At 41.9% G+C, this 25,623-nt stretch overlaps 1 protein-coding gene across 2 annotated transcripts; it reads right to left on the reverse strand.

Moving 5' to 3' along the window:
- Positions 1–1,592: 1,592 nt before the first annotated feature.
- Positions 1,593–21,546, reverse strand: LOC120403468 (olfactory receptor 4S2-like). 2 transcript variants are annotated; one of them, XM_039534538.1, is made up of 3 exons: positions 21,466–21,546; positions 7,439–7,497; positions 1,593–2,316 (listed from the first exon to the last, which is right to left on the reverse strand). In XM_039534538.1, exons 2-3 carry the CDS (start codon positions 7,468–7,470, stop codon positions 1,593–1,595), a joined length of 756 nt encoding a protein of 251 aa, XP_039390472.1. In that variant the 5' UTR covers positions 7,471–7,497; positions 21,466–21,546. The 2 variants fall into 2 exon arrangements, with proteins under 2 accessions (XP_039390472.1, XP_039390471.1); XM_039534537.1 differs by lacking the exons at positions 7,439–7,497; positions 21,466–21,546 and adding an exon at positions 6,689–6,703 and having other exon boundaries at positions 1,593–2,486.
- Positions 21,547–25,623: the final 4,077 nt, after the last annotated feature.

Consider the following 25,623-nt stretch of genomic DNA (forward strand, 5'->3'; position numbering starts at 1 on the left):
TCCAGGGCTATCGCTGGGTCATACTGCTCCTGTGCTACTGGGACTACAATAATGACCACTAATCATCTAAGTGAAATTAGGTATAAAATTGAACAAAGAACTGGAAAAATTTCCACTTTTCACTGAGCCTTAAATGTTGGAAGCGTTCACATCAAAGTAAAATGGTAATATGTAGCCTGATTTATGGTGATCTAATAATATTAATGAAAGCTATCGATTTAATTCTATTTTAATTTAATTAATATTATTATTAATAATTGGCTATTAATACTAATTAGTATGGTATTAGGCTCACCAATCTGTTTGATCTGAAGATAAAAGTTCTTGTCCCGAATCAGGCTCCACAGAATTTACAAAGGACCCTCGAGGATATGAAAGGAAGCTCATAGATACAGCTGTAAAGACTTTTTATTAAAATCAATGAAATAGTAAGTAAGCGGCAAAACAATCAGAGTTACAAAGTTACAATTGCATTACTGCTATTCAGTTGGTACAGATGGTAATATAGTATCATATGCTGCAAAGCTTTGGTTAATATACTCACACCCTTCCTTGATAACCTGGGGATAAGAGACACAGGACCAGCCTCGCGGTTTGGGTTTCTCAATTCTTCAGTGAGAGATGCAGTGCTTTGAAGAAACTAATGTTCAGAGTTATCAGAACTAACTTAGGGTTTACTTGACTAAGTTAAACTTAAACAGAAAACCTAAGAAACAAAGTAAGAATAAAAGTTTAGGGAAACCAAATTTTGCTAGTTCCCCTGCAACTTAGAAAGTTAAGAACAAGCACAGGCTACTAATAGTAGTAGTCGTAGTAGAGAGATAGAAGAGAAGAGAAGAGAAGAGAAGAGGACTAGAGATAGAGCAGAAATAGAATACTCTAGTGAGGTGGGTCACCTCTTTTAGAGGGCACAAGTGCTGGAAATCCTTCCTCTTATGCCCAAATTTCATTCCTCACCCACAAAATGGTAGGGTTTGCTTACCCCATAGGCTAGTATGTATGTGCGTATTGATGACATGTACCTACGCACTTATATTATTTCTGTTCTTTAGTCATTTCAGTTCTTTCCCTGTGCTGTACCTGTTAAGTCTGTGGGTACAAATTGAAAATCCCCCTATGCCATTCTTCCATTGTCTATTGGTCTAGATAAAAGGTCCTAGCTATTTAGGTAACAAGATGTAGATCAACTTTGCTTTCTGCGTAAAAGGTCTTAATATAGATATGCTAACTTTGCCTTAGCTTAACATACAGGATATGGCCTGTAGGTCTTTTGCATTACAGCCAAACTTACTTTATTATAAATCTACAAACCTTGTACAATAAACCAAAACATTAAACTATAAGAAAATATTATATATAATTATATAATTATTATATATAATCTTTTCTTATAGTATACATGTATGTAAGAAGGTTAATCCTATAGGCTAGACATAGCAGGATTCAGAGAAAATCATTGGGAATTTTCACTGAAAAACTGAACACCTGTGATATTAAAATCTCTTTTCTCTCAAATTCCTGATGAATAGCATTACTTGGCAGAACTACCATCATTCCACACATCCCATTTTTCATTTCACCCCTAATGTCGCTTACCTGCTCCCTAGTTTTCTCATGGCATTTTTCACCTCCTCATTGCGCAGGGTGTAGATCAAGGGATTCAGCATAGGGGTGAGAATGGTGTAGAACACCGTGACCATCTTATCCTCTGAGAAGGTGGTGGAAGGTCTTAAATACATGAAGGTACATGGCCCGAAAAATATAATCACTACAGCAATATGGGAGGCACAGGTGGAAAGAGCTTTGCGACGACTTTCGGAGGAGCGAGTTCTCAAGGAGACTAAGATGATGACATAGGACACAACCAGCACAACAAAACAGGTCAGGCAAATCATCCCGCTATTGGCAATGACCATGACGCCAACAAGATAAGTGTCAGTGCAGGCCAGTTTCAGCAAAGGTTGCACATCGCAGAAATAGTGGTCAATCTCGTTGCGGCCACAGAAGGGTAACTGGATGGTCAGGAGAGTCTGAACTATGGAATGCACAAAGCCACCCACCCATGAAGCCATCACAAGGGAGCCACAAACACACCCAGTCATGATGGTTGTGTAATGGAGGGGTTTGCAGATCGCGATGTAACGATCGTATGCCATCACTGTGAGGAGGAAGCTTTCAGTGCACCCGACGAAATGGAACACAAACAGCTGTGCTATGCAGCCGTCAAAGGAGATGGTTTTCCTCTCCAGGAAGAAGTCTGCAATCAGTTTTGGGGCTGTGACAGACGAATAGCATATGTCTGCAAAGGACAGGTAGCTGAGGAAGAAATACATGGGAGACTTCAGATACTGGCTGTTCTTTACAGTGACAATAATTAGAAGGTTTCCCAGCACAGTAGCGATATAGAGGAGTACAAAGAACACAAAACACACAGGCTGTAAGATCTCATTGTGGCAAAGTCCCAAAAGGATGAATTCAGTCATATTCTGTGTGGGCTCCATGTACTCACTTTCAATAATGGGGTATATGGAATACCGCTAATCCACCTGCCATGACACAAAACAAGGACAGGAACAATCAACAGATATTGACCGGTGACGAAATGAATGTCAAGACGCATTGACTGAAGTGGTAGACTTTGTCCAAAAATGAAAATGAGCACTATGTAACTCAAGGAACTAAAGGAAATTGGCTTGAGTTGCATATTGCCATGAACAGTATATACTCCAAATAATTAGAGTGGAAACTCTGAAGCCGATTCATTCTATTCTTCCCCCATAGTGAATCATCAAAGACTTTAACTGTAAGTGAAAAATTTAACCTTGACTACGCTTTGCAATCAGCCCTCCCATGATACTCATTCTATTTTATTCGTACTGCATTGTTAAATACCTCAGAAATCCCATTTTTCAACCAAGGATAACCATATCTCTTATCTTTGCATCTGAGCACATAAATCCTCAAAAAAGTTTTTATTTGTACATGCAAACATGAAACTGAGTTATCTCATTCAGTAACCAATGTCTGAAAACTGGTCTGATTATTTTCATCACAAAATTATTTCACAACATTTACATTTAGTTGAAAAGCCATTTTCACTGAAAAAAAATGGTTTCAGTGGAGAATTTTGACCAGCTTTACACAAATCCCCAATTTCAACTAGAATTGAAACACTAATTTATCAGCAGGACTCACGATACACTTTAGATTATTAATGCTACTCCAAAAATGCAAAGTAGCCATAAACACTGTTTGATTGACCAGTTAACTCTGACACCAGAGTGGTGGAAATCAGCTGAAGTCCCCTCGCGAATTTGACCCTTCATGTGTTACCATTTGATGTGAGGTGACTGAAATTAAATTTTCTGTGTTCAAATAAAGTATTTATGTGTGGTCATAAGCAGGAATGGATTAAATATGATGTGGGGATGGTTATTGCTTACAGACTATCATCCAAGAAACCTTTTTTATACATTTCCAAACTAAAATTAAAATAATATGAAGATTTTTCAAGAGAAGCTTGTTATGAAGTTTTTAGACTCATTCAAAGCATTTTAGGTGAATTAGTTGGAGACTGATTGATGGAGCAGGGAAGTAGATTGGAATGAATCCTAATAAGTTGTTTCTTTTTTTTTTTTTACATTGGTAGAGCTAAGCAGAAAAAGAAGAGCATAAAATACTCAGCCTTGCTGGAAAACTCACATGGGTTGTATTTGCATATCTCAAAAGTTACCACCTCTGGATGGTGACGGATTTATTTTCCCTGTTTTTCATCTGCTCCCACAGCAAAGGTGTTCGGGTCTGAACAACAGTAAGAAGTTGATGAGGGTGATTTACAAGGTCATCAGTTACTCCCTGCTATAGGAATTTTCTGCTTTGTAAATTTCATCCTAACATCTTTACAAGCCCTGTGTTAGGAAGTCGTTTGCTGTCCGTCAATTCTGCGAAGGCCAAAGTAGCGAACTAGAGAAGTGGTTTGGTCAAGGCAGTCCTCAAGAATCTTTTCACATCAACCACTCTCCCAACTCACAAAGCCACAGGTCTAAGACCGTCTCCATCCCTCACTCTGCAAAATCTAAGACCCAACAAGATCTTTGGGAAAAATTGTCTCTCACTTTGCTGGGAAGTCACAGCAGAAATATTTAAAATAAATATGTAGTGGCAGTGCGTCATTGTCTGGTTAATGAGCTCCCAGTGGAATTTCAAGGCTTCTCCACTAGAAATAGTTTTCAAGAAACACTCCCCTATACAACTGTAAACATGTATTGGAAGAAAACTTTCAAAGCTCTCCTGAGAGTTAGTCCCTTTCATTGTTTTCAAACTCCATCTTTCAATATGACACACCCCCCACCACCCGCCTGCCTTCTCATATTTTCACCAAGTGATGACCTTAGAGATCTTGCTATTCTCTGGTTCCTTCTACTTGTGTCCCCTACATAAGAAGAGGGCACAGGAAATCCTGTGTCAAGTTCCTCATTTCACTCCTATGCTTAGAAAGTGAACTTCGGGAACTTGGGCAAAAGGCAACAAGCTCTGTGGACCTGCTGTGTGTGAACAGCCATTGCATCAGGCCTTAACCGAAGAGAATTCATGCCCAACAAAATCAATGGGAAATTGCCAGGTTGACTTCAGTGGCTTTTGCATCACCCCTTAATCACTGATATATGGGACCGAATTATGCTTGGATTTCTCTTCTACATGATAATGTGACTCAGCTGTGACAGAACCAGGGCTTGTGACAAGACTGGGGCAGAGACACCCTGGCTGGACAGGATGATGGGAGTTCTGAGGAAATGCCTGATGATGTGGCTTACATTCCAGGATGTTATCTTGTATTCCACCTTATGCTTAGTCTGGGATGCCACTGCTGTCGAAAGTTTGGGAAGTCTAGCAGCATCACTGGTGTTGGGACCTCCCACCTCATATAGGCACTTGCTAGCATTCACAGTGAAAGTGTAACCCACTAGTGAATGTGTGTCTCTGACTTTCCTATGTGCCAAAGTGCAGAAGCTGTTGCTCTTTAATTCAAGCTGAACCAACTCCCGCCTTTACTTCCAGAAATTTTCAGTTAAATCCTTGGTGTGTTGGGTGTCACAGATGGAGGCTGCTGCAAAAACAGTAGTAGGACCATGGAATCAAGGATATAGAAGATGTTTGTACTTCATATGGCTTTTCAAAATCTGTGCAAGGGCGTGGGAGGGGAGAGAATATGACTTGATACCCTCCCTTCTACTTATGCAGCCATAGAGAAACTGGTCCATCATAAGAGAAGAGTTAGTTATTCCCTGTGGCAACACAACAGTGTGTCATGAAACCACATTGCAATGATATGGCCAGTTCAAGCAGCCATTTAAGACACTCAAACTATCCCATTGACATAGCATTCATTGAGAATGTATCCCCATTTTTGCTAAGCAAATTCTTCATACAAGCAATACTGATTTTCTTTGACCATATTTGTAATTCTTAAGTATACATGACAATGTTCAGATGGGTAATTTTCACTTCTGAGTTGTTCACAAACTGTTCGCTCGGACTCTTCTCTCTCTGTATTGAATTTGGCAGGTTGGCGGCCTTACAATCCCTTCTGAACTCTAAGTAGGGATCCCAGCTGGCTTCAGTGAACTCCCACTTTCCCAGTCATGAATGGAAACAATGGAGGTGCTGCGGAAGCCTCTTCAAGCCCCTTTAAGGTCAGAGGACAGAGGACCTAAGCAAGGAAATTATCCATGTACCTGCCGAGCTGCTATTTGTGCCTTCTAAGGTGTATGCCCTATAACACATGGAGGCCAATTCGTCACCATGCTTTGCTCCTGGGTCCACTAATTGACCTGTCTCAGCAGAGCAAAGAACAGCACCGAGCCTTGAGTCATCCCTATACTGCTCCTAGGCCTCATGACCCATGCCTTGGTGGAGGTCTGTGTGTGCTAGCTCTGTGCAACCAGAAAGTGGCCGCACTAAATGGAAGAAGTGAGCACAGAATCCACACATCCAAGATGGTGGGGAGGGTGAAGGAATCTGATGCCCCTCCTGCTGAATAGACACATGGCTCAGAGTGCCCTTTGTGGCATCCCTAATCGAATAACGCACCCAAAGCCCTAATTCTGCCAACTTAGCATGAGCTAAAAGCTAACGAGCTGTGAAGTTACAGAAGAAATATTTAGAGTGAATCACATAGTGGTAAGTATCAGAGGGGTAGCCGTGTTAGTCTGGTTCTGTGGTAGCATAGTGGTAGCATGTCATTGCCTTCAGTAATGCGTTCCCAGAGACATTTCAAGGTGCTTCCATTGGAAGCAACAGTGAAGAGGCAGCTACGTCATATTGCAATTAGATGTTTTACCAACAGATTGTGCCATAGCTTTGAGGCCTTTCTATCGCAAACATGATTCATATCTGGTTCATTCATAACAAGACATTGCAGGAACTCCTGTGTCAGAGTCTTCAGTTATCTCCTAATGCTCAGGAAGAGGGATCTTGAGAAGTGTAGCAATGGAGACTTAGCCCTCTAGGAAATGGTGGGTGTGAACAGCCATCACTCCTAAGTAGAGGTGTGTAAATAGATTTTTCAGTTCACTGGAAATTCCAAAGATAAATTGTTGGGGAGAGGAACTGTTTTGGGTTGAACCAAAATCAAAAGTTTTGTAAATTGAAAAGTTTTAAAAAAAATTCATTTTGGGTCAAATGAAACGTTTTGTTTGGCCATTAATGAAACATGTTGATTTGGTTTTGTGCAATTTTTAACAATTATTTTTATTTTTTTAAAATAAAAGTAAAGGAAATGTAAAAACAAAAAGTCATTTTGAACCAAAAAAACTGAAAGATTATTTTAGAAAAATCAAAACAAAATATTTATTTTTTCCTTTTAAATTTTTAAAATGCTTCCCTTCCCCCCTTACCAAAACAATTCAGTGAAATCAACACCAAGTATTTCAGTTTACCTGAATCTGCATTTTGCTGGTAAAAAAGTTGCAGTTTAAGAAAGTCAGCTCACTCTAGTCCTAAGCAATCACTTAAATAAGAGATTTAACAATATTCCAATTTCTGTTCTACGTGCTCATGCAGTAAATTTACAGGACTCAATCATAACAGTGCAAGGACCCATGGAAGGAATGATTCAGCAAGCTTTGCAGCACAGACATTATAGCAAAATCCACCAGTGAGGGCCATGAAGAAGTGCATGCCCAAAGGGGTCCTGCCACATTTTGTCACAAGATGCTGCTTCCATGCCACTCCATGACTGCTCTGGGCCTACAGCTGGAGTGGGAAGTCTAGCACCACCAGTGGTGCTGTGTTCTTATGGTGAAAGCCACTGAAAGATTCCCATTGATTTCACTGGGACCTGGGTCAAAGGCCACACAGATTTAGGAGGTGGCTGCCCTTGTTCATTTGTGCAAGATGTATATTGGGAGTGGGGATAAACACCCACAACCTCACTTACCAACTGACGGAACCAGTCCTGCATTGATCCATAATGAGAGACTTTTGATGTTAGCCTGTCTGTAATGACACAAAACCAAGACTCTGACATCTCTCTCAGAGCAGGCACATGGCAAAGCCAAATTATTCCTTTCAAACAGTATTCACTGGGAATTAAACTCAGTTTTTGCTTAACAAATCATTTGTCAAATGAACCTGATTTCCTTTGAATGAATTTGGTAGTTATAAGAATTTGGACAGTAGTTGGGCCAAAAGATGTTCATTAATGGGTTGTTCACAAACTGCTCATCTTAACTATTCCGTCTTTGCTATTTGTTCTTTTGGGAGACAGGACACCTAAGCCATACGATATACTTCCTACTCCCCACTTGAAGGGATGAACATAAAACTTTTTCATCTGGAGAATAATGAAAGGTGGAAAAGTGCTCTTTCTGGGACCAATTTTCAGAAGAATTTGCAATAATATCTGTGAAAAGTTTGGGGTTTGCAAACACTTTCCTAAACATACCAGTGGTCACCCAAAGACTGAAACCACACAAAACAAATAACAGAACTCAATGGATCAGAGTGACCCAAAGTACTTGCTTTGGTTGTAGATATAGTCATCAATCAATTATTTTGTTTTGCTTTGTTTTAACTATTAGACCAGGCATAGGAGCTGGGCTAATGTGAGTGAAGCAAACCAGTGTCTGTAATTCTTTTGTTCCAAGTTTACTACAGCATCTGGAGATTCCTCTAACTCTTATTCTGCATGGTATATTCTCACTTTGTAGCTAAGTAATTAAGTGTGTGTAACAGTATAATTTAGTTTGCAACTTGCGTCATTACAGAACTTTTGTTTTCCAAAGAAGTTTTAATTATGCCCACTGGACCTAGGCTAAGTATCTCTGGATGTTACCATTGTATCCCTGTGTTGGTGTTTATCTGGGATAAGAACAAGATTATAAGAAAAAAAAAGTTATCATTAGATCCGAGTCCTACTTCAAAAGTTACTAAGTTACCAACAATCAAAGGAAATTCTTAATGGAACCTGCAACCTCCAGGATTTTGAAGCTCTGCTGGATTGTAAAACTAAAATATGGAGATTCCATCTTTTGCACGGGTTTGTCCTGGCAATGCTGGAACACAGCTGCAGTTGACTAGGAATCAAGCATTTGGCCCATTGTTCCATAAGTGCTCTGTATGATTTGGTATATTTTAGCAAGGCCATAGAGTACATAAAAGGCTTATGTGCATTCAAAAGGTTTTTGTTTAGTTTTCTGTCTGACAATGTCATATCAATTTCAATGATTTTTTTTCCTGAAATCATATCTACTTCAGTCCAAATTCCCATAAAAAGAAATCAGAAAATTTAATTTCAGAAAAATGATTAAAACTTTTTGTTTTGAAATGTTTTCTACTTTCTTTTCATTTTTACGATACTTTTATTATTTACATAGTAGTTGTGCATAATTGTCAAGTTATGTCACAATGGGACATCTCATGTCAGATTATAACAATATAATAGTCAACATTTTCATAGAATCATAGGACTGGAAGGGACCTGGAGAGGTCATCAAGTCCAGTCCCCTGCACTCCTGGCAGGCCCATCACCATCTAGAACATCCCTGACAGGTGTTTGTCTAACCTGCGCTTAAAAATCTCCAATGATGGAGATTCCACAACCTCCCTAGGCAATTTATTCCAGTGCCCAACCACCATGACAGTTAGGAAGTTTTTCCTAATATTCAACCTAAACCTCCCTTGCTGCAATTTAAGCCCATTGCTTGTCCTATCCTCAGAGATTGAGAATAATTTTTCTCCCTCCTCCTTGTAACAACCTTTTACGTACTTGAAAACTGTTCTCATGTCCCCTCTCAGTCTTCTCTTTTCCAGACTAAACAAACCCAATTCTTTCAATCTTCCCTCATAGCAAGTTTTTTAGACCTTTAATCATTTTTTGTTGCTCTTCTCTGGACTCTCTCCAATTTGGCCACATCCTTTCTGAAATGTGGCACCCTGAAGTGGACACAGTACTCCAACTGAGGCCTGATCAGTGCAGAGTAGAACGTAATAATTATTTCTGGTGTCTTGCTTCCAATACTCCTGCTAATACATTCCAGAAGGAGGTTTGCTTTTTTTGCAAAAGCATTACACTGTTGACTCATAGTTAACTTGTGGTCCACTAGGACCCCAGATCCCTTTCCGCAGTACTCCTTCCTAGGCAGTCATTTCCCATTGTGTGTGTGCAACTGATTGTTCCTTTCTAAGTGGAGTACTTTGCATTTGTCCTTATTGAATTTCATCCTATTTACTTCAGACCATTTCTCCAGTTTGTCCAGATCATTTTGAATTTTCATCCTATCCTCCAAAGCACTTGCAACCCTTCCAAGCTTGGTATCGTCCACAAACTTTATAAGTGTACTCTCTATGCCATTATCTAAATTGTTGATGAAGACATTGAAAAAAACGGTCCCAGAACTGATCCCTGTGGGACCCCACTCATTCTGCCCTTCCGCCATGACTGTGAACCCTTGATAACTACTCTGTGGGAGCAGTTTTCCAACCAGTTATGCATCCACTTTATAGTAGCTCCATCTAGGTTGTATTTGCCTAGTTTCTTAATGAGAAGGTCATGCAAGACTGTATCAGATGCCTTACTAAAGTCTAGATAGACCACATCTACCACATTCCCCCTATCCACAAGGCTTGTTACCCTGTCAAAAAGGGCTATCAGGTTGGTTTGACATGATTTCTTCTTGACAAATCCATGCTGACTATCACTTATCACCTTATTATCTTCTAGATATTGATTCCCTAATTATTTGCTCCATTATCTTAGCTGGTACAGAAGTGAAGCTGACTGGTCTGCAATTGCCTGGGTTGCCTTTATTTCCCTTTTTATAGACAGGCACTACATGTGCTCCTTTCCAGTCTTCTGGACTCTCTCTTGTCGTCCAGAACTTTTAAAAAATAATAACTAATGGCTCAGATGAGATATCAGCTCAGTCAGCTCCTTGAGTATTCTAGGATGCATTTCATCAGTTCCTAGTGGCTTGAAGACATCTAACTTGTCCCAGTAACTTTTAACTTGTTCCTTCCCTATTTTAGCATCAGAACCTACCCCATTATCACTGGCATTCACTATGTTAGGCATCCAAATGCCACCAATCTTCTTGGTGAAAACCATAACCAAGAAGTCATTTAGCACTTCTGCCATTTCCACATTTTCTGTTATTGTTTTTCCCTCTTCATTTAGTAATGGACCTACCCCGTTCTTGGTCTTCCTCTTGCTTCTAATGTATTTGTAGAATATTTTCTTGTTACCCTTTATGTCTCTAGCTAGTTTGATCTCATTTTGTGTCTTGGCATTTCTAATTTTGCCCCTACATATATTTTTAAATGCAGGGGCCGGAAGAGGTGGGGCAGGAGTGGGGCCAGGGGTGTGGAGGGGTCAAGCACCCACTGGGCAGAAGGGAAATCAGCGCCTATGGATACATGCAGTGTTATCAATCTCTAGATACTATAAGTGGCTGTTGAAGGGAGAGGAGTTGCTTTTTGGTTGGGGTTGGGGCAGGCTTGCCTTATGTGTGGGGTGGGGGGGATCAGGTTTTTTGCATTTCAAATTTGGTAACTGTCAAATATAAAAGGAAGGGTAACAACCTTTATGTATGCAGGAACATAAAATCCCTCCTGGCCAGAGGTACAGAATCACTTTACCTATAAGGGGTTAAGAAGGTCAAATAACCTGGTTGGCACCTGACCAAAAGGACCAATAAGGAAAGAAGATACTTTCAAGTCCGGGGGTGGAGGGATTGTGCTTTTTGTTTGTTCCCTCTCTGGACAGAGAAAGAGACCAAGCAGGTAAACCATCTCCTAAAAAGATACCTGAAATGATACATCTAAAATTACAGGAATTGTAAGTAAAGCAAGGAAATGCATTAGATTATCTTTTGGTTTAGCTTGTGAATTTTCCCTGTGCTAAGAGGAAGTTTTATTCCTGTGTATTTGTTTTTTTTGTTGTTGTTTTTTTTATAACTTGGAAGCTGAGCCCAAAGGGGAATCTTCTGTGTTTAAAATCTTTTTATTTACCCTGCAAAGTTACCTTCCATCCTGATTTTGCAGGTGTGATTCTTTTACAGTTAAAAAAAAATAAAATTCTTCTTTTAAGAACCTGATTGATTTTCAGTGTCCTAAAAACCCAGGGGGTTGGTCTGTGCTCACATTGTAACCAATTGGTTAGTATATTATTCTCAAGCCTCCTCAGGAAAGGGGGCGAAGGGGCTTGGGGGAATATTTTGGAGAAACAGGGACTCCGAGTGGCCTTTTTTCCTGTATTTTTGTTTAAAGCACTTGGTGGTGGCAGCAGTACCATCCAAGGACAAGGAAAGGATTTGTGCCTTGGGGAAGTTTTAACCTAAGCTGGTAGAAATAAGCTGAGGGCGGTCTTTCATGCACGTCTCCACATCTGTACCCTAGAGTTCAGAGTGAGGTGGGAACCTTGACAGTAACCCTATTTGGTGGATGTGAGGGACTGATCTTTGTATTGCAGGATTTCTTTTTCCCCAGGCATTGAGACCTTGTTGTCTTTCTTCCTTGCTAATTGTCCCTCTCTCAAGCCATCATACTTCCCCTTGCTGTGTCTGACCTTCCCAAAATGGCTGCGGCCACACTTCCTCCCCCCAGCCACGATCGTCAAATCTTAATTTTTTTTTCTTTAATAAAAATCTCTCTTCTTGCACTCAACCACTCTCTAGTTACAGGATAGTCTCATCTAGACACGATATATTGATCCCCAAATGCGCTCTCTGTCGACTCCAGAACTCCACCGGAGCGAGCGGCGGTAGCGGAGTCGACGGGGGAGCCGCAGACATCCATCCCGCGCCGTGAGGACCCGAGGTAAATCGATCTAAAATACTTCGACTTCAGCTACGCTATTCATGTAGCTGAAGTTTCGTATCTTAGATCGACACCCACCCGCACAGTGTAGACCAGCCCTTGGAAATGATAGAGGGAAGACCCTTATCAAAGTTAAAGCTCAGTAGGTTAAAGAAGCCTCAGGACGATCAAGATATAGACCTCCAGCTGAGACAGGGTCCAGTAACTCATGCGGGTGCTGTCAGTCAGAGCCTACAACATGCAAAAAGCCTATGGTGTTCTGGAGTGAAAGCTTTCAGCATGAAAATGGAATTCTTAGACATAAAATAGATTTGAGCAGTTGTAGAATACGTAATACAGGACTGTCATTATAAAATTGAAGAGCTTGCTAAACCTTTAGTGAATGAATGCACAGTTTACATTGAAGAAAAGTTAAAGCCAAAGCAGACACTGACAAAATCTATTGTGGAGAATTGCTGAATCTGATTGAGAGATTAAAGCAGGAGGGTGTTTAGAAACTTTACACTCCTCCTTTATCTGAAGTTGACCTGAAGCTTCACATTTTGGGGGAAGAATTCCCACATCTCAGAAGTTATTTGAGGATTTTAACAAAGAAAATGATCCTCAGCTGCATCTGGAGCAGCTGAAACATCAGTATTTCTCCATATTTACAGATCCTTACTTGGAAAAGGATGATAGCCAGACAAGGGCCAGTGATTTCTGTGATTGGTGTCTCAGACTTGCCCTGGTCAACAAAAGTTTTGGATTAGAAACAGTGGACAAGTTTCTCAATAGCAAACAGACCATTGAATACACCAGTGGAGCTTCTTCCAGTTCTCTGTGCTAAAGAAACTGCAGGAAGAGTTGAACTTTGATATCTGTGTGAAATACACAAGTAACTAAAAAGAGTTTGCCACATCCAGATCACTATGGAGAGGAGGCACGTTTGGGAGATTTGGAGAAAGGGATTCTCTCCACAATAATAATATTACGGGAGTTTTGAAAAACTCTAAATGAAAATGGCAAAATGCTATCTGCCTTTCTTAGAGAAACTTCTGCAAAGAGCTGCAGCAGGACCTGGTCATTTCCAGTGTTAGCTTAGTTGGAGTACAGTTTATAAGCACAGCAAAAACTGAGCAGCTTTCTGATAATATTCAAATCTTTCTTCTGGAGCTGGAACAACAAAACTTATCCCAATTTGGCAGATTGGAAATTGAAGCCAGACTCTTTAATCTGTCAGTGAAGCCCCAGAATGAAATCTTCAAGTGAGTGTTTGGCTGTGGGAAGCAGTGCCCATCCAGTAAAGTCTCCAATGAAGCAGGACTCACTGACCATGCAGAGCATTTTCTATCAGTTCACTAACCGAAGTCACCAAAAGACTTAGGGAACTTCAGCGATGAAGATTCACAAAAAAATGAGCATTCTGTATGCTCCTCTGATGTGGTTTCCAATCATAGTTTCCAAACTGTAGACACTGCAGGAATATTTCAACCCTTCAAAGATTACCGGCATTACGACCCAGACAGGTGCATTCAGCCCCATCCCAGCACTGATGCTTCTGATTACTGGAAATTTGTCTTCAAGGAGTTTAATGATCAGCTGTAGGAAAGATTGGAAGTGTGGCAAGAGACCACCTTGGCTTAACCAGGAGTTCTTCAGTGGTCTGAAACTCAAAAAAGATTCCTAAAGAAAGTAGATATTTACAAAGGATGAATATAAACAAACAACACATGCAGGTAGTGATAATATTAGAAAGACCATGGAACAAGAGAGACATAAAGGGCAAGAAGAAAACATTCTACAAATACATTAGAAGCAAGAGGAAGACCAAGGATAGGGTATGCCTGTTACACAATGTGTGTGTGGAGGGGAGGCTCAATAACAGAAAATGTGGACATGACAGAAGTGCAAAATGACTTTTTTTATTTCAGTTTTCACCAAAACATTTAGCAGTGATTGGACATCTAACATGGTGCATGCCAGTGAAAATGAGGTAGGCTCTCAGGCTAAAATAGGGAAAGAACAAGTATAAAATGACTTGGACAGGTTAGATATCTTCAAGACGCCAGGGCATGATGAAATACATTCTAGAATACTCAAGGAGCTGACTGAGGAGATATCTGAGCCATTAGTCATGGAAAACAAGAGAGATTCCAGAGGACTAGAAGAGGAGAAATATAGTTCCAATCTATAAAAAGGGCAATAAGGACAACCCAAGAATTACAGATTGGTCAGGTTAACTTCAGAACCTGGAAAGATACTGGAGAAAATAATTAAGGAATCCATTTGATAACCAATCAATTTGCAAACACCTAGAAGGATATAAAGGTGACAGGTAGCAGTCAGCATAGATTTGTCAAGAACAAGTCATGTCAAATCAACCTAATAGCTTTCTTTGACAAGGTAACAAGCATTGTGGGTGGGGGGAAGCAGTAGATGTGGTATATCTTGACTTTAGTAAGGCATTTGATACTGTCTCACATGAATTTCTCATAAACAATCTAGGGAAATTCAACCTAGTTGGAGCTTCTATAAGATGGGTTCAAAACTTGTTGGAAAACCATTCCCAGAGAGTTGTTATCAGTGGTTCACAGTCAAGCTGGAAGGCCACATTGAGTGGAGTCCTGCAGGAATCAGTCCTGAGTCTGGTTGTCTTCAGTATTTTTATCAATGATTTAGATAATGGCATAGAGAGTGCACTTATAAAGCTTGCCGATGATACCAAGCTGGGAGGAGTTGCAAGTGCTTTGCAGGATAGGAGTAAAATTCAAAATGATGTAAGCAAACTGGAAAGATGATGTAAAGAGGATGAAATTCAATAAGGATAAATGCAAAGTACTCCACTTAGGAAGGAACAGTCAGTTGCACACATACAAAATGAGACATGACTGCCTAGGGAGGAATACTATGCAAAGTGATCTGGGGTCATAGCGGATCACAAGCTAAATATGAGTTAACAGTGTAACACTGTTGCAAAAAAAGAAATCATCATTTTGGGATGTATTAGCAGAGCTGCTGTAAACAGATAACTGTACTCCACACTGATATTGCCTCATCTGGAGTACTGTGTCCAGTTCTGGGTGCCACATTACAGGGAAGATATGGATAAATTGGAAAAAGTCCAGAGGAGAGCAATAGAAATGACCAAAGGTCTAGGAAACATGACCTATGAGGGAAGATTGAGAGAGTTGGCTTTGTTTAGTCTGGAGAAGAGAAGACAGAGGGGACATGAGAACAGTTTTCAAGTACATAAAAGGTTGTTACAAGGAGGAGGGAGAAAAATTGTTCTCCTTAACTTCTGAGGATAAGACAAGAAGCAATGAGCTTACATTGCAATAAGGGAGGTGTAGGTTGCACATTAGGAAAAAATTCCTCACTGTCAGGGCAGTTAAGCACTGGAATAACTTGCCTAGGGAGGTTATGGAATCTCCATCATTGGAGATTTTTAAGAGCACGTTAGACAAACACCTGTCAGGGATGGTCTAGATAATACTTAGCTATGCTTTGAGTGCAAGGGACTGAACTGGAAGATCTCTCAGGGTCCCTTACAGTCCTACGATTTCTATCCTACCATTCTGTGATTCTACTGTGCTACAGCAGCAGATCTCCAGGAGACTGGAAAAAAATAACTAAAGAGTAGGCATTGCAGAGACTATAGCAAGTGTTTAACATTAAACAATAGACACAACGGGAGTCTCTTTAAACAGGATACACTTCAACAAAAATAAATGTATCCTGTCATTTTAAAAAAACAGCATATGAAAAAGTCTGATGTTCTGTATCTGTTTTTTTGTGGAGAATTTAAGGAAATCAACAAATCATCCAAATGAGTGCAGGGCTGATGTACAGTTACTGACGGGATCATGGGAACTACCATTCCTCTACCTCCCTTTGCACTAGGACAGATCCTAGCCCATCCAGCCTGGAGTCTGCATCTGATGACTGCAGTGGATCAGACCAATAGCCCATCTAGCCTGGTATCCCATCTCCCTGAGGCGCTGGATCAGACCAGTGATCCATCCTGTCTATGACAAGGGCCATTACAAAATGCCTCAGTGACAGAGGAATGAACCCTCTAATGGAAATTATGTAAAAACTTGTGTAAAGGTGGAAATTTCTTCCTAACATAACTAGATGGTTTCTAATTTAGGCAGTTCCTTGAATTTTGATTGGTTCAGAGATATCTGAATAATCACGGAATGATAATTTTTGGTAACCATGGAGTATGCTCTTGCTAAGAATGATCCCTAACCAAACAATATGAAGGGATTTGCACAATCACTGTATGGTTATTTCTTTGAATTAATACGCAAATTATCTTTATCCTGACTGGCTGCTGTACATTTCTCAAGCAAAGCAGAAATATTCCAAAATGTACATGAAAGATGAGGAGACAACAATATCTAAAAGCAATAAAATGTGCTTTTGAAACTCCACTATTCTCTGGGCAGCTGGTTGAGTGAATTGCGGGATACCCTTGTTGTAGCCTGTAAAATGGTTTGGGTTAAGAAATAAGTAGAAGTTAGGATAACATGGGCCCAAAACCTAAGTGTAGAGGAGTACGGGAAATTGAAGTTGCTAGAGTGAAAAAGTTAGAGATAAGTTGGAGCCAGAGAGTAACGGGAATGTAAGAGTTAACGGGGACATGGCCTGGGGTTATGTTTCCATTAGGTTTTGGTTATAAGTGGTTTAACCAAGGTTTTTAATGAGTGTTTTTGAGAACTGTGAATGCTCTATTTCAATGCTAGCTATTTGATAGTATGGGAAGGATATTGATGCAGATATTAATTTAAATAATGTGCAATGTAAAGAGAAAATAAAAAGGTGGTGAAAATATAACTGTGGTAAAGGACAGTTTAATGTTTCTTAGTATTACAATGTAGTATAAAAGGAGTACTTTTGCTAAATCGTGGGATATCTCCAATTAACATTAAAAGGGTTCCAGGATTATAAGGCAGTACTTTGTTGTAAGTCGATTAATCATCCATTGACACGCTATTTCATCTTTGAGGGTAAATAAAACAATAGCATTTGTGTAAGTGCCTATTTGCTTAACTAATCATTTTTTCCTTTTAATACATCTAAACGTTATCAGTCCATGTGTTGCTTAGTGGTCCTATACCAAATAAATTTTCTGTGACCAAATCTAGAGGCTCAGCCCTGAAATCTAACCTGGGTTTTACTGCACCCTTATCTTTAACAACTTAATATTAATTAAAAACATTTTAACATACACATTACTACATTGTACCACAAACATCTCCTTGTGCTCACCTGTCTGTCTGCATCTTGTTTTATGCTTAGATTGTCAGCTCCTTGGGGCACTAGGCATCTTTTTGTTCTGTCTACACAGCACCTAGCATGGGATCTGAGCCATGATGGGGGTGGGGTGGGGTGGGTATTATTGATAATACAAACAATAATCATATATAAGTAGCTAAGCCAGTCAATTTAACCATGTACATTTTGTCTGTTTACTTCCTATTCTAAACCCCGTCTATTGCATTTATTCATTTTACTCGGATTGATGGTCTTAATATCAACTACTTAATATCAAGAAGTGATGCTATTAAATTATAGCATTTAGAGCATGTCTGTCATTTATTCTCTGTATTGTGACTTCAGTGATTTGTATGCCTTTTTGGACATGTACATAAGAATCAACAGAGAATCATTTACTTAAAAAACAAAATAGAAGTCTAAACTGTCTTCCTTGGTGGTGGTTTTATTTTTGAAATGTTCCCTTGACATTTTTGGTAATAAAGCTGATAGGAAGACAGTTAGGGTGAAGGAAAGAATGTTTTTTAATTGAGATGGAGGATCTACAGCTCCTGTGGAGGCAGATTTAAGCATTATTCTTTCCTTGTTTCCATTTGCTCCTCCTCTCTTCTCATGGCATTTTCTGGTTATTACACTGCATGTTGAAAAAAGAAAGAATCTAAAGAAAGTTTAACACATCAGGCCCCTGTGCTACCGTCTGTGAGGGTAACTTCTTGCTTGTTTTCAGGGTGGGATACAGATGCGGTTAGATGCTGCCTCTCTGTTTGGGCTACAAATGGAGTATAAAGATTGCTTATATGACACAACATGGAAGTAAAATCCACAAGGAGAGGGACGTGAATAAAGGGATCTGTAGTAGAAGAGGAGATATGAGTGGCAGACATCAGCGTGGGGTGGCACTAGAGAGGCTGTGACTTGAGGAACCAGAAAAGGTGTGAAAAAACAAAGAGAAGTAGATGAGAAGTTTAAAGTAAGAGGAGATTAGGGGGCAGATTCTGATGTCAGTGACCCTGGTGTAAATCCAGAGGGACTCCCCTGACTTTACCGGAGATAGGGATATATTATAATCCGTTACACCAGTGTAAATCCCCTCTACTGAAATACGGAGTTACTCCAGATCAGTGCCTCTGTAACTGCAAGCAGACTCTGGTCTAAGAAGAATTGAAATAAGGTCTAGAAAAGGCCAAGTGGTTGACAGTTCAGAACGGCTACCAGGGGCATTGATGGAGGAGACTGGTTCCAAAAGATGGGATAGAGACTGAGAAGGTTGGAGGCTACAGGAGGAGGAAACAGGCAATGAGAAGGCAGTGAGGGGCAACTGGCTAAGGAGTGACTCCAGACTCTGGAGCCCAGTCTGAGTAGCCAGGCAAACCTCTGGAGAGATGTGAGAGGGGAAAAGGAGGGAGGCCATGGCACAGCTGATCTGAGGCAGTGAGTGCAGTGACCCTTATGGTGACCTCAATACCCACTCCCAGCAGAGAGGGAGACGCTTGGATCCAGATAGACCCTTCCCTTCACACTAATATGTAAGGATTCGCTGCAGATTTCTTGCCAGCGGGTGCACCACCCTTTGCTGGCCCCCCAAATACTGCCCCACTCTTTAAAGGTGAGACTGCCACAGGGAGGAGATTTTGCTGCTAACCATAGAGACAAAGTATATTTAGAATTGGGAGGAGATGTCAGTAAAAAATATTATTTCACCCTGGGAGGAAAGAAGAGAAAAAGACATGAAAGACCGAGGGACAGGAGGTGCTTCCAAGCTGGAAACCGGAGTTCCTCAAGTGATGCAGGGGCTCTGACATTGGATTCACTGCCTTTTGAGGAGCCTCAATGCTCTTATACAGGTAAGAGACAAAAATCTGGAACAACAGACTCTGTTTTGTGGATTGTTATTATTATTAACAACATTCACGTTGCACTAGCACCTAAAGCTTCACTGAGCTCACCTCAGCTTCACGCCACAGCTGACCTTCATACCCTCTTCTCCCCAGCCTTGTCCCCCTTGTCCTCTTCCCTTCGGTGTCCCCTCTCTTTCCATTTACCTCATCCCCTCCTAACTAAACCCACTCCGCCCTCCAAAAACAATAATCAAACTACACAGATTCATGGATTCTAAGGCCAGAAGGGACCATTGTGATCATCTAGTCTGACCTCCTGGATAACACAGGCCAGAGACCTGCCCCAAAATAGTTCCTAGAGCAGATCTCCTAGGGGAAAAATCTTGATTTAAAATGGCTAGTGATGAGGAATCCCCCATGACCCTTGGTAAGTTGTTCCAACAGTTAATTACTCTCACTTAATAAAAATATATGCCTTCCTTCCAGCTTGAATGTGTCTAGCCTTAACTTCCAGCCATTGGATCATAGTATATGTTTCTCTGTTAGACTGAAGAGCCCATTATTAAATATTTGTTCCTCATCTAGGCACTTTTAGATTGTAATCAAGTCACCTCTTAACTTTCTCTTTGTTACACTAAATAGACTGAGCTCCTTGGGTTTATCACTATAAGGAATATTTTCTAACCCTTTAATCATTCTCATGACTGTTCTCTGAATGTAGACCTGCCTTGAGTGCAGGAGACTGGACTAGATGATCTCTTGAGGTCTGTTCCAGTCGTACACTTCTATGATACTTTCCAATTTACCAACACCCTTCTTGAATTGTGGATGCCATAATGGGACACAGTATTCCAGAAACATGACATTTGCTGCCACCGTATTGTTCCCTCTGCTTGTGTTTAAAAAGCCTTTTCCCACCTGTCTCTCTCTGGTCTGTTTAGATTGTAATCTATGACATTTGCTGCCATCACATAGTTCACCCTCCTTGTTTGTTCTTTTGCAGTTAGGAAGGAACTGATGTTTTGATGCTGAGTTTCCTTTCAGAAACAGTTTGGCATCATTCAGTGCTTTCCTTCAAGAAAACAGAGTGCAATCTGCAGCCTCATGATTGATGCTAATATCTGGGGCAAAACCACAAAGCAACAATTTTGCCTACATCCCATTTCACAAGTCATTTTAATTGTTTTCTTGCTCTGTGACTAATAGTTACTACTGGAGCACTCTGTGTAAATCAGTTGTGGAGATATGTTTGGTGCCAGTTCAAGTGCTCATGATTTATTTAATTACCAACTGAACAACTGAAAGTGACACAAAGGGCTTGTCTGCATGAGAAAATTATACCAATTTAACTAAACCAATTTAGAAACTGATTTAGTTAAAGCCATGCAACTGTGCCCATATGTGGACATTCTTTAAGGGTGCCTTAAATTGGTTTAACTTAAATCAATTCCTTAACAACTCAAGCTGAATTAATATAAGGCACTGAAAATGCCAACCAGCTTGCTGGCCAGGTTGGAACTGTTTTCATCTACCTGCACTGATACCTTCCTTCCCCACCTCCCCAAAGGTTTGCATTTAAAGATGTCCTCCTTTCCCAGTCACTTGCTGTGAGGACAATCCTTTGTCAATCACCCTAGATCCTTCCCCTGCTACATATTTAAAAGAAACCTCCCCAGCCTACCAAAAGCTAGTAGGGAGAATGAGTCCTGCCCATCCCAGTCTTCCCTTTATAAAACCCCAGCTCCACATGTGACCCCTCTCCCCCATTATTACTGACTGACAGCCTGTCCCTGCTGATTGCAAGTGAAGCCATTCTAGCTCCTTCAGCTGTGCACCTCTTCCCCCACCTCCAACAAGCCACCTCACCTCAACACCACCCAGGCCAGGCCAGGCCAGTAAGTTACATGGGAATTTTTTTTGTGGGGGGGGAAAGGGGCTACCAGCAGCTCTACCTCAGTTTCCAAATCTCTAATGGAAAACACAGTGTAACAGCATGATCCCCCTCAGGCTGTAATCAAATCCCATCCCCTGGCTGAGAGTTACACATGCTGACCTTAGATTCTGGTGGAACCTCTGTGAGACACTCACTCACACAGACACACCCTCCATAGATCCAAGCCCAGGAAATCTGCTCTCATCCCCAGATGCACACTGCCGTCCTCTCAGTAACAGTTTAATAGAGAAGCCAGTTAGTAAAGCAGAAAGATCAGCACCTGGGGGCAAGCCTCTCCCAAAGAGAAGTGTCTGCCCTTCCCACAGCTGCAGGTCCCAAGTAACAGAGGAGCAACCAGTCTTGGCCAGTGTCACAGCAAGGGGACACTAGTGCAGTGAAAAGGCTCTGAGGAGAGTAGTGGCTAGCTTGACTTTATTATAGTGACTGCTTTGCATTATATTCAGCCATAATGCAAGGATCCTGCAGGCCTGTATCCTGTAAGACATTAGCTTCAGCAAGTTTGCATAAGGCTTGAGGCCTATGAACTTTGAAAGATAAAACTTTGAACAGATAAGCAGCCCAACAGAAAATGCCAAGTATTTGGGGAGCTGAAAATAGAGTTTAAGAGGACCACAGATACATCAGTCAATCACCAAAGAGCCCTGGCAATGAACTGACGTACATAACAGGTATATGAGATTCATCTAAGACTAGCTTGCTTGCTTGCCTATATATCTTTTCTTATAAGTTTCTTTGGGGTTTGATTATTTGTTTTATTATAATAGGTTTATATTAGAGTATATTTGGGCCATAACACAAGGGATCTGCAGGTCACATCCTGTATGTTGAGCTAAGACAAAGTCTGCATACATAGGTTTGAGACCTTTCAACTAGGTAGATGGTGATGAGCTAAAGCATACGGGCCATATATGGCTGCAACCGTTAACACAGAGGATGTGTTGATGTAGGTTGGCATAGGGACTTTCCTAAGTTCATACTCTTTTAAACTTAACAGGTACACCACAACTTGGAACTTGGAAAAGAACCAGTTAGGACAGAAATAACAATGAGATACCTAACCACAAAAGGGCCACAGTAATGAATTGACATATGTGATAATAAGTTTGGATCATTTATATATTAACCTATAGGGGAAAAAAACACTGCAACATTAGTAAGGTGAGGAAATAAGGAAAAAAGGAAAAATCCCCTACTGAATATGCATTGAACATAACGGCATCAGCCTTACATATTATAAAAGTGGCTTCCCAGCCTAGGGTGGTAGGAGAAGGAGTTGTAGTCCTTGGGAGGTGCCAGAATGTCCCCTGGTGATGATGGGGAAAGTGATGGTGATGAGGAAGATCATGGTTAATACTTCAGGTTGTTCTGCAAGGGATGGTGTCAGTATATGGATGTGCAGATGTACGTTCTGTGGTATCGCTATCTACCTTACTGCGTTGGGGTGTTTTATGACTGTGCTAAATGTATAAATAAACTATATTTGTAAATATAAAAAAGTTCCTATGGTGTGAGTGTTGCAACTGTGCACATCAGGGGTCCCAACTATATAATAATTTGAATAATACTGGGCTTGATCTTATGGCAAGAACCTGTCAACCCTCAAAGTGATTGCTTAAGAATCCCCAGTTATCAGTGTAATTGATACATAATCTAAAGATCGGGCAACAGCTGTATGAATTGTCCCTGCAGTGCCTGGGCCCAGACACAATGCATTACACGTCAATAACTGATTGGGTGGGATACACAGGGCCAGCCACACAGCGAAGCAGCTAGACCCCAACCCCAGGGAAGGGATTTTCCCCACTTACAAGGGGATTGTATTTAAAAAAAATAAAAATACAAACTGGGATCCAGCTGTGCAGGGTTAGAAATCACCAGTAATAACATTCACAGCCCAAACAACCTATCCGCTCCCTGCCCCAATCTCTTCTCCCTGTATGGTACAAAGGCTCCCTCTAGTGTCTGAAAAGGGGAATCTTTTCTACATTCTTCTCAAGTGCTGTACCCTGTCTATTATTACTGTTGTTGTTATCTGTAACCGTGGTAGCACCTACAAGCCCCAGGAACAGACCAGAAACAGGACCCCACGGTGCTAGGTGCTGTACAAACACAGAACAGAGATGTCCCTGCCCCAAAGAGCTGACAATCAAACTGCTTAGTGGATTACCCCATGTCACCCACTTTCAATTGTTCCTTCTCACATGCAGCACCTGGCACTTCCTACACTTTATATTGCCTCTTATTATGCTGCCCAATTACCTGCATATGTAGCCCTGTCTGGAGTCCCTCACAATCCCCTCCAAGCAAAATAATTCACTGGCATCTGCAAATTTTCCCATCTCACTCTTCACTCCTTTATTGCAGGTCGTTAATAAATACAACAAAGAACCCAGCTGTGGTATTGCTCCCTAGGGACCCCATTACTGACCTTGTTCTCACATGGAGAACCGGCCACTGATTCCTGCTCAACTCTTCTTGTCAGGACAGTTGTGTGCCAGATGCCCAATTGCCCCTCACACAGGACAGTAGGTCCTTGCCCTGTGCAGAGGGACACCACATGGGCAATAAACCATACAGGTCTATTTAAATTAAATGACCAAGGCTAGAAAATACATCTAAGGGACTTTACAACCACGCCTGCCACCCCCTGTGCTAGTGCCCGTCTGCATGTGACATGCTGGCAAAGGTGGCTGGAAATACCAAAAGCTCCCAAAGCACCAAGCTTCAAAGACAGGCGGGCTTTACAATATGCACCTTGGTCTTGTCCAGTCCCTCCAAGGAAACACCCAGCTCTTCCTGGTCCTCTCCTACTAAGAAACTATCCTCAGCCCAGGCCTGCAGGGCTCTTCCCCGTCAAGTCCCTCTGCTAGACCCTGAAGGATGGTGATTCACAGGGGTGCTGTCGCCATGCACCTTTTGCACCTTCACTTTGTGCCATCTGGACACATTTTCTACACAACTGATTAACGAGCCTCTCGCCGAGTGTCCGAATATCCTTCCCCCACCATTGCTCCCTGCTCCTGTGTATGGCCTCAGTGCTGGGCTCTCTCCCCTGCGGCTGCTGAGGGGCTGGGGGTGGGACTCCCAGCCTCCCTCCCTCAGGCTGCTCAGGGCTCCCTCCCCACAGTTCAGCCTGAGGGAGATGGGGCAGCAGCTTCCCGGGGGGCAGGGACCCAGGAGGGGCCGAGGCTGAAGAGCAAACAGCCCCCTCCTGAGCGTCCTGCCCCTGCCTGGGGCAGAGGGGCACAGCTGGGCTGAGGGGATGGGGCACAGAAGGGAACAGCAGCAGCTCCCCCACCCACTGCTGCTCTCCCTCTCCCCTCCCCACCACAAAGATCCCATGTCTTCCTCTCATTTACACACTCCCAGTTTAACTGTCACCCCATGAACACCCCCATGCCGCCCCACCCCAGAGTTTGCAGGTTTTAATGCCACCTCACAGAACGTTCTAGAAGAGCTGGGGGTGGCTGAGGAGGGGAAATGGAGGGGCCGGGGGAAGGGGAGTGAGTCAAAGCAGACATGGGAGGGAAGGGTTCAGAATTTGTGAGGGGGGTCAGCGTTGGTGGGGGAGATAGTTTAGGGATAATTCAAGCTCCCCCTCCCCAGCATAGGATGCAAACAGGCTACATTCACCAGCAGGGACTTTCCAGCCCCGTCCCCCCAGTGCAGGGGAGACAGACATTTTCCCCTCTCCCCTAAGATGGGGAAGGCGCTTTCCCTGGTCAAGCTGGGCTCATTGGGGCTCCAGCAGGGCCCAGCTCCAGGCCGCAGCTCAGGCCTTTCCTAGGCCCCCATCCCTGGCAGCTGCCACTGCCCTAGGGCTGGCAACAGTCCCTTATTTCTTCATCTCCGCACAACGATATCGGGAGTTGCTGAGTGCTGCAAAAAGCAGCAAGAAATACCCTTGACAAATATTGGTGGATATTGCTTAATAAATAATATAGTAATTAATAATGTCAGGAGGAGGGGTTGGGTGAGAGTGCTAAGAAAACAGTCCCTTAGTTTTGAAATACAAAGTTGGCAACCCTACGTACTCCCCACTAGGGAGACTCCCAGAGCTGGAGATACTAGGGGAAAAGGGAAGTATGCAGAGGGGCATGGAACAGACACCCCACTCCTCCTGTCTTGGGGGGCAGGGGGGAGGTATGTCTACACTGCATACTAAGCCTGGGTTCTGATTCAGGTTTGAGCCCAAGGCCCCTTTTCCATGCACAATCAGATCAGTCCAACTCAGGTCAGTAAGCACTCCTGACCCAA

The sequence above is a fragment of the Mauremys reevesii genome, linkage group 4 (assembly GCF_016161935.1).
Source record: "Mauremys reevesii isolate NIE-2019 linkage group 4, ASM1616193v1, whole genome shotgun sequence".
NCBI lineage: Eukaryota > Metazoa > Chordata > Testudines > Geoemydidae > Mauremys > Mauremys reevesii.